At 49.2% G+C, this 10,782-nt stretch overlaps 1 protein-coding gene across 1 annotated transcript in view; it reads left to right on the forward strand.

Annotated features, from left to right (window-relative positions):
• SCAP (SREBF chaperone) overlaps window positions 1-10,782 on the forward strand; it is a 55,512-nt gene that overhangs the window by 3,883 nt on the left and 40,847 nt on the right. The window contains exons 3-7 of the mRNA XM_015407717.1: window positions 162-319; window positions 3,501-3,721; window positions 5,641-5,746; window positions 7,343-7,515; window positions 9,348-9,474. Coding sequence (XP_015263203.1) covers window positions 162-319; window positions 3,501-3,721; window positions 5,641-5,746; window positions 7,343-7,515; window positions 9,348-9,474 — 785 coding nt within the window. The remainder of the gene's footprint in view (window positions 1-161; window positions 320-3,500; window positions 3,722-5,640; window positions 5,747-7,342; window positions 7,516-9,347; window positions 9,475-10,782) is intronic.

A 10,782-nucleotide genomic window follows, 5' to 3' on the forward strand; every position in this document is an offset into this window, starting at 1 on the left:
AGAACGTTGGGCAATGTTGTTTGAACCAGGAGCACGTTGGACATCCTTTATGGGAAGGGCCTGGCGTGCAGCCCCTGCTTGCCGAAGAGGCCCCCTCTGTGCACTCTGACCTTGCTCTCCCATGTTCCTTTGTGTACCCTCCTCCTTCCTTTCCTCCGCAGTACACCGGTGCCCCTGTAGCCTACATCCAGCAGGTCCTGGTGAAAGCGACGGTCTCCCCGTGGCCCAAGCACTTCCTGGCCGTTGATGTGTTTCGATCACCCCTCTCCCGTGTCTTTCAGCTTGTGGAGGAAATCAGAAATCACGCCTTGCGCGACGGGTAGGTGATCCCGGTTCAGAGGGGGTGGCAGGCTTGTCCAGCAATTTGCTCTCGTTTGTCCTGTGGTCTGTTACTCCAGTAACGCTGCAGGAGGCTCTACATGGTGTCACGGGCTGGGGTGCCAGTCAGAGGGAGTCCAGAACAGGCCAAGGTTAGGAGCCAAGAAGACAGTGCAAAGTCCAAAGCCAAGCCGGGGTCAGGAGCCAGGAACACAGAGCCAAGTCCAAAATTACTAACCGGAAGCGTAGTCCAAAGCCAAGACGGGGTCAGGAGCCAGGAACACAGAGCCAAGTCCAAAATTACTAACTGGAAGCGTAGTCCAAAGCCAAGCCTGGGTCAGGAGCCAGGAACACAGAGCCAAGTCCAAAGCCAGGGGGTCCAAAGGTCTAGATGCAAGAGCCGAGCCGGAGTGGATGCTAGCAGCACAAAGCCGACTTGTTGCTTCCATGAAGGGTACTGCCCAGAGTGTGGAGTTAAATGCTCCAATTAGCCAGCTGCACGATCGGCCAGGCTCCTGTTAGAACTCTGGGCTAGCTGAGCGCCTCCCCTGTAGCCTGGCCTCTCATTGCCTGCTTGCTAAGTTTTGCCACAGTCGCTCCCTTAAATGAGTCATACGTGGGGGTGAGTCAGGAGGACTTTCAGCTTGCAGTTCTTCCTTCTTATCTGGGCTAGGTTTGAAGACTGCTGTTACAGGCCCTTGCCAGTGTGCCTCGGCTAGGTGGGACACCAATCTAAAGGAATAAATAAATAAATAATAAAATATCCTCCTCTGCTGCTTCAGAGGGGCCAGCTGTGGTTTCTGCAGGCTCTGTCAGCTCATCCTCATCCACGCCCATGACACGTGGCTGCATTGTGGCTGCTGAAGCATGGGAGGGTTCCTGTTCCACATGCAAAGGGAACTTCACCACCTAGGCAGGCTGTTTCATATCAGGGCAGATGTTCAGTATCCAGAGTCCCACGTGTGTCCTGATTTTTAAGATGATATCATGACACGCACATGAAGCTACCTTGTGCTGAAGCAGACTGCTGGTCCATCAAGGTCAGTGTTGTCTACTCAGACAGGCAGCGGCTCTCCAGGGGATCCGGCAGAGGTTTTCCACGTCACCTATTGCTTGGTCCTCTTAACTGGGGATGCTGCCAGGGATTGAACCCGGGACCTTCTGCATGCTAGCCAGATGTTCTTCCACTGAGCCACGGCCCGCCCGTAATACCACTTCACCTTTACAGAGAACTTCAGAGAGTGAGACATAAGCGCTGTTGGGCTCTCCCTCTCTCCCATGGCCCGATCACCCTTCCCTTACCCCACCCCATTGTGAGATTGTGGTAAGCTGCACTGTGAAGAGATGGATGGAGCAGAGGTCCATCAGTGGCTACTAGCCACAAGGGATAGATAGAAACTCAGTCTGGGGGAAGTGATGCTCTTGGTGCTTGGGGGGGGGGCAACAGTGGGAGGGGCTTCTGGTGTCCTCCTGGCCCCACTGCTGGACCTCCTGATGGCACCTGGTATTTTTGGCCACTGTGTGACACAGAGTGTTGGACTGGATGGGCCACTGGCCTGATCCAACATTGGCTTCTCTTAGGTTCTTATGACCTTGGGCCAGGCACATGCTTTAAGTCAAAGCTACCTCACAATGTTGGAATGGAGAATTACGTAAGCCACCTTGGGTAAAAATGAAGAAAATAAAAATCGTGAAGATTTTAAGAGACCCCCCTTCATAAACTGAGGCCCCAAACTGCACGTATAGCCGGCTCTGAGCCTGGGAAAGCATTTCCTCTAGCCATTCCGCCGAGCCAGCATTAGTATGTGCAGTGTTTATTTTTCTTCTTTCCCTTTTCCAAGCGGCAGAACAGGTGTCAGTCAGACGATGAATACAAGCCACCAGCCTTTGAAGCAGCAGGTACCGAGCTAGCGCTTGGAATTAATTAGCATTTAGAAAGCCTACACACTTTCACGATAATGCTGCAAAGATAATCTTTGTCCTTTCTTGCAAATTAAAATACCTATTAAAATGAGCAAGGACACACAAACTTGGCTCGTAATTGTATCTCCTAAACAAGACTGCTCCGTTTAAAAAAATAAAATGAAATAATATAATAAAATTAATAAGCAGCTAACTCCAGCAGTTACATGACAAGCCCACAGAAACGAGCGGCGTGTCGAAACTTATGTTCTTCACAAATGCAATTTATTTTCATGAGCATCTGGTAGGCTAACAGATATAGCCAGGCTTCTCTGAATCTGAGCTGCGGTCTGTCATCTGTCCTCAGACATGCTGATTCACGTTCCACAGACATCAGGATCTATTCCTATCGGCTGCTGATAGCTTCAGAGGGGATTCGTGTTGGTCTGCAGCTTGGAGACCAAGAATGTTTTCAGAGTGTGAACTTTCGAGAAGCAAAGTATCTAACAACAAGTATCTCAGAAGCTTATAACCCACGAATCTTTTCAGAGGGGTAGCCATGTTGGTCTGTAGTAGCACAGCAAGATTCGAGAGCCAGACAGGAGTGGGAGGAGGGAAGATGACCAGAGCACCTGCCAAAGGTTGTAGTACTAGATGGGAGAGCATGTGAATTTCACGTGGACAAACAAAACAAACCAGAGGGGGCAGCCTGGCAGGCAAGAGAACCGGCAAAAATGAATGAAAAGGCGTTTCACGTTGGTGGTCTTCTATCGGAGGTAGGGGTCATTTCGTAGAAGGAGAGGTGCAGGAGCTCATTAGCATAACTCATTAGCATATGCCACACCCCCTGGCATCGGAGAGGTGGTGTGGGCTAGAAGCTGGGGAGTGTGTGTGATGATGGTGAAACGAGAGTGGGCATGATTACAGCCAAAGAGGAGAGACGTTATATTCAGTGTGACTTCCCAAACACTGTAGTGGAGGAGAGTGAGGGCAGAAGGCAAAGCCAGATGGGAGTGGGAGGAGGGAAGATGACCAGAGCACCTGCCAAAGGTTGTAGTACTAGATGGGAGAGCATGTGAATTTCACGTGGACAAGCAGAAAAAACCAGAGGGGGCAGCCTGGCAGGCAATAGAACTGGCAAAAACGATTGAAAAGGAGTTTCACGTTGGTGGCCTTCTATCGGAGGGACTGTGAAATTGCGTTCCCAGTGATGTTTTTGTGGCTCGGCTGTTTGTGAGCGCCGTGATAAACTCCAGCTCCTGGCTGCTGCTTCTTTTAAGCCCCAGTGTCAAAAGTCTGGAAGAAGTCTGCCTTCAGGTGACAGATCTCCTGCCCAACTTGAAGAAGCTCCGGGGCCTGCTTCCAGAACATGGCTGCCTGCTCCTGTCCCCGGGGAACTTCTGGCAGAACGACCGGGAGCACTTCAATAATGATCCCGACATCATTAAAACGATCCACCAGCACGAACCAAAGACGTTGCAGACATCGGCTACCCCCAAAGGTAGGAAGCCTTCGGTGACAGGAGGTGGATTAAGAATGGGGATGGGCAGGAGAGGTTCTGACGGCTTCCTGGCACAACCTGATGGGAATGGAACTCGCTTTGCACATGCGTTTCCAGTCCATCTGGATTTGTCGTTTCTAGCAGTATCTGAGGCTCTTACTGGAGTATAGGAATCTTCCGTGGGAATTGTCTAGACTGAAGCTGTGCATTTTCTAGACTGAAGCCGTGCCAGTTTGGTGTAGTGGTTAGGTGCGTGGACTGTAACCTGGGAGAACCGGGTTTGATTCCCCACTCCTCCACTTGCAGCTGCTAGATGACCTTGGGCAAGCTAGAGTTCTGATAAGAGCTGTCCTTGAAAAAGACCGTTTCTGTCAAGAGCTCTCTCGGCCCCACCTACCTCACAGGTTGTCCATTGTGGGGAGGGGAAGGAAAAGGGGACTGTAAGCCGCTCTGAGACTCCCTTGGGTAGTGAAGGGCGGGGTATAAATCCAATCTCTTCTTCTCTTATCAATTTTTTACAATTATTATTTAATTTTCACATACATAAAACAATAACAGAAACTATAAACAGTGTAACAAAGTGTACATTAGAGAGTTATGGCTGTTCAAACTTATACAACTAATGCAATATCCATAAAGAAAGAATGACATCATAAGCCAATAGCAGTACCATACCTATAATATAATGTACATAAGTATAAGTATAAAGATTTTGATCATTTGGGAATTTCCTCAAGCTGTGACCAAAAAAATCTAGTATAATAAACTACACGTCTGCAAAGACGTTGTGTGGTGGGTTTAATTCGTACTGATTTATCTGATATGTAATTTTTTCCATTACATAAATCTCCCATATCTTCCGGTACGATAATGCGAGTGTAGGCGGATGGACCCTTCCATGTTAAAGCTATGACTGATTTTGCTGCCACCAAAAGGATAGAGATAAGTTTCTTCCTGATTTGTGACACTGAGACTTCTGGCCAGTAATTCAAAAATATTAGTGCAGGGGAATAGGGCACCTCATAGCCAGTTATTACTGCTATTTGATGTAATACTTCCTTCCAAAATGGCTGAATTTTCTCACATTGCCACCAACAGTGTGCATAGGGTCCCACCTGCCCACATTTCTTCCAACACAGTGGTGAATAGGGCTTATAAATACGTTATTTTATTTTTTTTTCCTTCAAAATGTTAACGGGATTTGCATCTTCGTACCCGTGAGCCCTTATACTGACCGAGTAACTTCATCAACGTTACCTGCTAATCTCTTTGGCGGGATATAAGAGTGGCTTCCTCATAAAGCATCTCAAGGCATTTCCCAGACGTAAATCAGACTGGGATTGGGGTCTTGTGCATAGGCAGCTGGACAGTGTCACCATTGAGAAGAAAATTTAGCAGGCAGTTTTGGAAGGAGGACCCGAGAAGTTCGAGACCCGAGTGTGCCGCATGACGGAGTGAGCTCCTGTCTCTAGTTCCAGCTCTTGCCAACCTAGCAGTTCGAAAGCAAGAAATTGCAAGTAGATAAATAGGTACCACTTCGGTGGGAAGGTAACAGTGTTCCGTGTGCCTTGGTGTTTAGTCATGCCGGCCACATGACCACGGAAACGTCTTCGGACAGCGCTGGCTCTTCGGCTTTGAAACGTAGATGAACACCACAACCCTAGAGTCGGACTCGACTGGCTTTCGAGCAAGGGAACCTTTACCTTTACCTTTTTTTGGAAGGAGGAGTTTTATGTGTCCAGGAAATGCTTGTTGTTGGGGATGCTTTAAGGTAATTTTTTTCCGGATCCACAAAAGTATCCGCCCCCCACACACACCCGGAATAGGAATGTGTGTCAGTTTCTTAGGAAAGGCAAAGAACCGTATTTCCTACTCAATCGCACCTTTCAACCTTCAGTGTGTTTCTCGCACTTCCTCAGATCTGTTGTTCGGAGTTCCAGGGAAGTACAGCGGGGTGAACCTGTACAATAGGAAGCGGGTGGTATCCTACACCGTCACCTTGGCTCTGCAGCACTACGATTCCAGGTGGGAGTTGAATTCTCATTGTGTGTACAGGTGATCATGATAAGGTCGTGGAAGACACCACTGGTGGACCTCCTGATGGCACTGGTCTATCAGTAGCTACTAGCCATAGTGATTGAGGGGAACCTCCACATTCAGAGGCATTAATCCTCTGAATCCTAGAGCCAGGAGGCAACATCAGATCCTCTGCTGCATTGTTGGCTGTCCAGAGGAAATGGTTGGCTACAGTGTGAGACAGGATGCTGGACTAGATGGACTATTGGTCTGATCCAGCAGGGCTCTTCTGATGATCTTATCAGGGGAAGGCCTCGGCCTCTTTGCCCTGTTGTTGGCCCTCCAGAGGAACTGGTTGGCCCCTGTGTGAGATCGGATGCTGGACTAGATGGACCTTCCCTGGTCTGACCCAGCAGGGCTCTTCTGAAGTTCTTATCAGGGGAAGGCCTTGGCCTCTCTGCCCTGTTGCTGGACCTCCAGACGAACTGGCTGGCCACTGTGTGAGATGGGATGCTGGACTAGATGGATCCTCCCTGGTCTGACCCAGCAGGGCTCTTCTGAGGTTCTTCTCAGGGGAAGGCCTCGGCATCTGTGCCCTGTTGTTGGCCCTCCAGAGGAACTGGCTGGCCCACGAGTGAGATGGGAGGCTGGACTAGAGGGACCCTCCCTGATCTAATCCAGCAGGGCTCCTCTGATGTTCCTTTCAGGGGAAGGCCTCGGCCTCTCTGCCCCGTTGTTGGCCCTCCAGTGTGAGACAGGATGCTGGACTGGATGGACCACTGCTCTGATCCAGAAAGGCTCTCCTTATGCTCTTATGAATGCTGAGAAGTAACCCATGGTCAAGTTTGCAGCAGTGCTTGTTTCATTCGTCCCGGGTAGGAGCGTGTGGCTGGCCAGTGAGCTTCGGCTTCGTGGTTCAGATCCCCGTTTTGCCACGGAAGCTCACTGGATGACACGCCTCTCCTCCTAGGCCAGCTCACAGGCTTTTGCAAACAAAATGGGGGAAAAGAGAATGAGGTGTGCCGCCCAGAGTTTCTCCAAAGACGTGCAGGATGAAAACGTAATAAATGATGTCCAGCCCATAATTGGAAGCCCGTGGGATAAACCTGCTTGGCAGAAGTTATAGAGGAGCCCTGTAGGTTTCCAGTTCTGTGCTACAACCACAGAGAGCCTTCCCTCAAAAGGCCAGTTGGGCTGGAGAGCAGTGTTCCCTCTAAGCTGAGTTAGTGTGAGCCAGCTCACAGTTTTTTAGCCTGCGGCTCACACGTTTTTGTCTCTGCTCGGGAAGGAGGGCTCCAGAGCAAACTGATTTATGCAGCAGCCAAATGGCTCACTCACAACTTTAATGCCAGCAGCTCACAAAGTAGAATTTTTGCTCACAAGCAGTGTTCCGTCTAAGCTGAGTTAGTGTGAGCCAGCTCAGAGTTTCTTAGCCTCTGGCTCACTCATTTTTGTCTAATTTATGCAACAGCCAAATCGCTCGCTCACAACTTTGATGCCCGTAGCTGCAAAGTAGAACTTTGCTCACAGGACTCCACAGCTCAGAGGGAGCACTGGCGGAGAGAGCACGTCTCGAACGCGGTGTCCTTTGTGCTTTCCCGGCAGGTTCCTCTCCAGCCTCCGCTCCCGCCTCAAGCTGCTGCACCCCAGCCCCAACTGCACCCTGCGGGAGGAGCAGATCGTCCACGTCCACTTCAAGGAGGAGATCGGCATCGCAGAGCTGATCCCCCTCGTCACCACCTACATCATCCTCTTCGCCTACATCTACTTCTCTACGCGTGAGTTGGAGGGGGCTGGCAGGCTCCGTCCAGGGGGCTGCAGAACTAGGTTTCTCCCTGCGTGGTGAAGCGGCAGAGTGGCCAGTGCCTGCAGTGCCTGCCTGGGAAGGAAGCAGGGAGAGAAACAGCAGCTTGGAGGTCTCTTCAGTACACGCCGGAAAGGGCATTATTTTAAGGGCTTCTGCAGCGTTTGGTGGGATTGCTTTGGGGCCTGGAGAAGGAGGACCTTGGCTGTGGTTTTGGAGAGAGGACATGTGCATTTTTTTTTTTTAATAAAGGTTTTATTAGCTCCCCTAAAAAGGGGAGGTATTTCGCTTAAAAGAAAAAAAGGGAAGGGTAGACAGTGGGAGAAAGAGAAAGCTGAGTGATATATAAACTGGTAAATTAAACTGTTAGGAGGTATAACACAGAAAGATGGAGTACTCTCTGTGTCAAGGTGAGAAGAAAAATGGTAGGCAGGTCATTTGTATCTACTCAGGAAGGTGGGGTAGGGCTGAGCCATTATCTTGTAGGAGTTGCTGGTAACTCAGCCCTGCCCCACCTTCCTGAGTAGATATAAATGACCTGCCTACCATTTTTCTTCTCACCTTGACGCAGGGAGTCCTTCATCTTTCTGTGTTATACCTCTGAGGATGCCAGTCACAGCTACTGGCGAAACGTCAGGTCTGACAATGCCAAGACCACGGCCAGGCAACCTGGGAAATCTACAACAGCTAATTTTCATTTTTCATTGCATCCTGCCTTTGAGATTATTTATTTATTTATTCAAGAACATTTTTGTGCCCCCCTTTCTAATCAGAGTCTAGAAGGTGGCGAACGTAGAAAATTAAATGCTTAAACAATTTTTTAAAAAAACTTACAATTATAAAATAACATAAGCAACACTAAAGGATGGCCAATAACTGTTATTGGGGGTATGCCGGGTGAAACAAAGAAGTCTTCAACTGCCGGCGAAACACAACAGTAGGGGGAGACAGGTGAGTCTCCCTGGGGGGAGAGCTCCAAAGATTTGGTGCCATTACAGAGAGGGCCCTTTCTTAGGTGCCTGGCGCCCCCCCTCCTGGTCTAGCCCCAAGTGGCAGGAACAACTGAAGCAGGGGGCGTCCGAGGATGACCGGAGTGAGTGGGTAGGTTCCTATGGTAGAAGGCTGTCCTTAAGGTATGCTGGTCCCAGGCCAGACAGGGCTTTAAAGCAGGGGTGTCGAACTCATTTGTTACGAGGGCCGGATCTGACATACATGAGATCTTGTTGGGCCGGGCCACATGTGTCATAACATGTAACGTCAGGTAGCGGAGATATAAACTTTATAAAGGACACAAACACAAATGCTTTTTTTTAAAACTTAAAAACATGCTTGAAACATTTAGCACTCTTGCAGTATTTCATTTATTTAAGAGTGTCTGATCACTGACACCTCTTGCTCTGAATTATTGCACCAAAATGTCTGTGCTGTTGCAATCTTGAGTATGCTGTTCAGGTGTGTCTCTGTAAGCTGCAAACCTACGATGACGCAGCAGCAGCAGAACGGGAAGCAGAAGCAGAAGGCAGCCAGTTCCACTGCGGGCCTGATGGAAGCCCTCCGGGGGCCTGATCTGGCCCCCGGGCCACATGTTTGACACCCTTGCTTTAAAGGATATGTTTGACGTTGTCAGACCAACCGCCTTGTTTCAGAATTGGGACATGTCTCCCGAAAGAGACACATGGGCATAGACAGGCCTGCTGCAGACCGCGCCCTGTCCGCTGCCCTGGCCTCACCTCTCTAGCTTTGGGGGTGGTGCTTTGTCTCAATCCAGGGACTGAAGTAGTAGACCCTTTGCTCTCTCTCCCGCAGGCAAGATCGACCTGGTGAAATCAAAATGGGGTTTGGCCCTGGCGGCGGTCGTGACTGTCCTCAGCTCTCTGCTCATGTCCGTCGGCCTGTGCACGCTCTTTGGCCTGACGCCGACACTCAACGGAGGGTATGTGCCGAAAACTAGATTACTGGCTGAAGTGGTGTGTGTGTGTGTGTGTGTGGAGGAGTCGCAGAACAGCAGCTGCTGGATTTGTGCCCCAGATGTGGAGTTGTATAAGATTATGCATGGGAAAGAGCAGGCAGAGAAAGAGGTACTTTTCTCCCTTTCTCACAATACAAGAACTCTTTGTGGGCACTCCATGAAATTGCTGAGCAGTCGGGTTAGAACGGATAAAAGGCAGTCCTTCTTCACCCAAAGAGTGATTCGCAGTTGGAATTCACTGCCACAGGAAGTGGTGGCGGCTACAAGCATGGACGGCTTCAAAAGGGAATTAGATAAGCAAATGGAGCAGAGGTCCATCAGTGGCTATTAGCCACAAGGTATAGATAGGGGCTCTGGAGCAAGTGATGCTCTGTCATCTTGGTGCTTGGGGGGGGGGCAACAGTGGGAGGGCTTCTAGTGTCCTGGCCCCACTGCTGGACCTCCTGATGGCACTGGTATTTCTGGCCACTGTGATACAGAGTGTTGGACTAGATGGGCCTTTGGCCTGATCCAACATTGGCATCTCTTATGTTCTTATGTTCTTATGCTTCCCCAGACTGATGTATTCCGGCCTCCTTTCCATTCTCCTGTGCCTGCCCAATTAAACTCCCGTGTCTGAATGTCCTGTTTCCAAACCTTTTAAGTTAAAAAGAGTCACATACTACGTTTTACAAGCGTCTGCTTAAAAATGTAAAGTGCAAATGCAACCAGAAAATCATACAGGGTAATTTGTCAAAAGAGTTAGGAGTCGCTGCGGCCCCATAACATGTGCATCGACCCATAGGGCTTGTAGAATACGTTGCCAAAATTCATGTAAGTTGGGGAGGACAGAGGCGCGGTGAGATTTGACTGAGCCTTTGACCGGGGGGAGAGGTGTCAGAATTCTCCAGAACACCATAGTGAGCAAAGCTGGGGTCTCTGGTGAGAGGAGGAAATCAACAAAACACACCCACCCACTTTTGAAACCCCTAAATGACCTTAAATCTTAGTACTATTCATTGATTTTGTTATAGTCCACTCCTTCTCACTGCATTTAATAACAATGGAATCAGAGCCATATAGGACATAAAATGAATACAATAGCACAAGATTACAACATTTGTGAACAGCACAGTAAAATAGTATGGTTTATACAATAAGACAGAACAATACGTAAGTCAAACAGTGAAACAAAAGCTGATTAGAAAACTATAGGGACAGTACAACAGTATGCTGTATGCAATAAAGCAATAAAAATAACAAATTTCACAGGCATTACAATCCTGCTGTACT

The sequence above is a fragment of the Gekko japonicus genome, unplaced genomic scaffold, assembly GCF_001447785.1.
Source record: "Gekko japonicus isolate JY-2015 unplaced genomic scaffold, Gekko_japonicus_V1.1 scaffold1850, whole genome shotgun sequence".
Taxonomy (NCBI): domain Eukaryota; kingdom Metazoa; phylum Chordata; class Lepidosauria; order Squamata; family Gekkonidae; genus Gekko; species Gekko japonicus.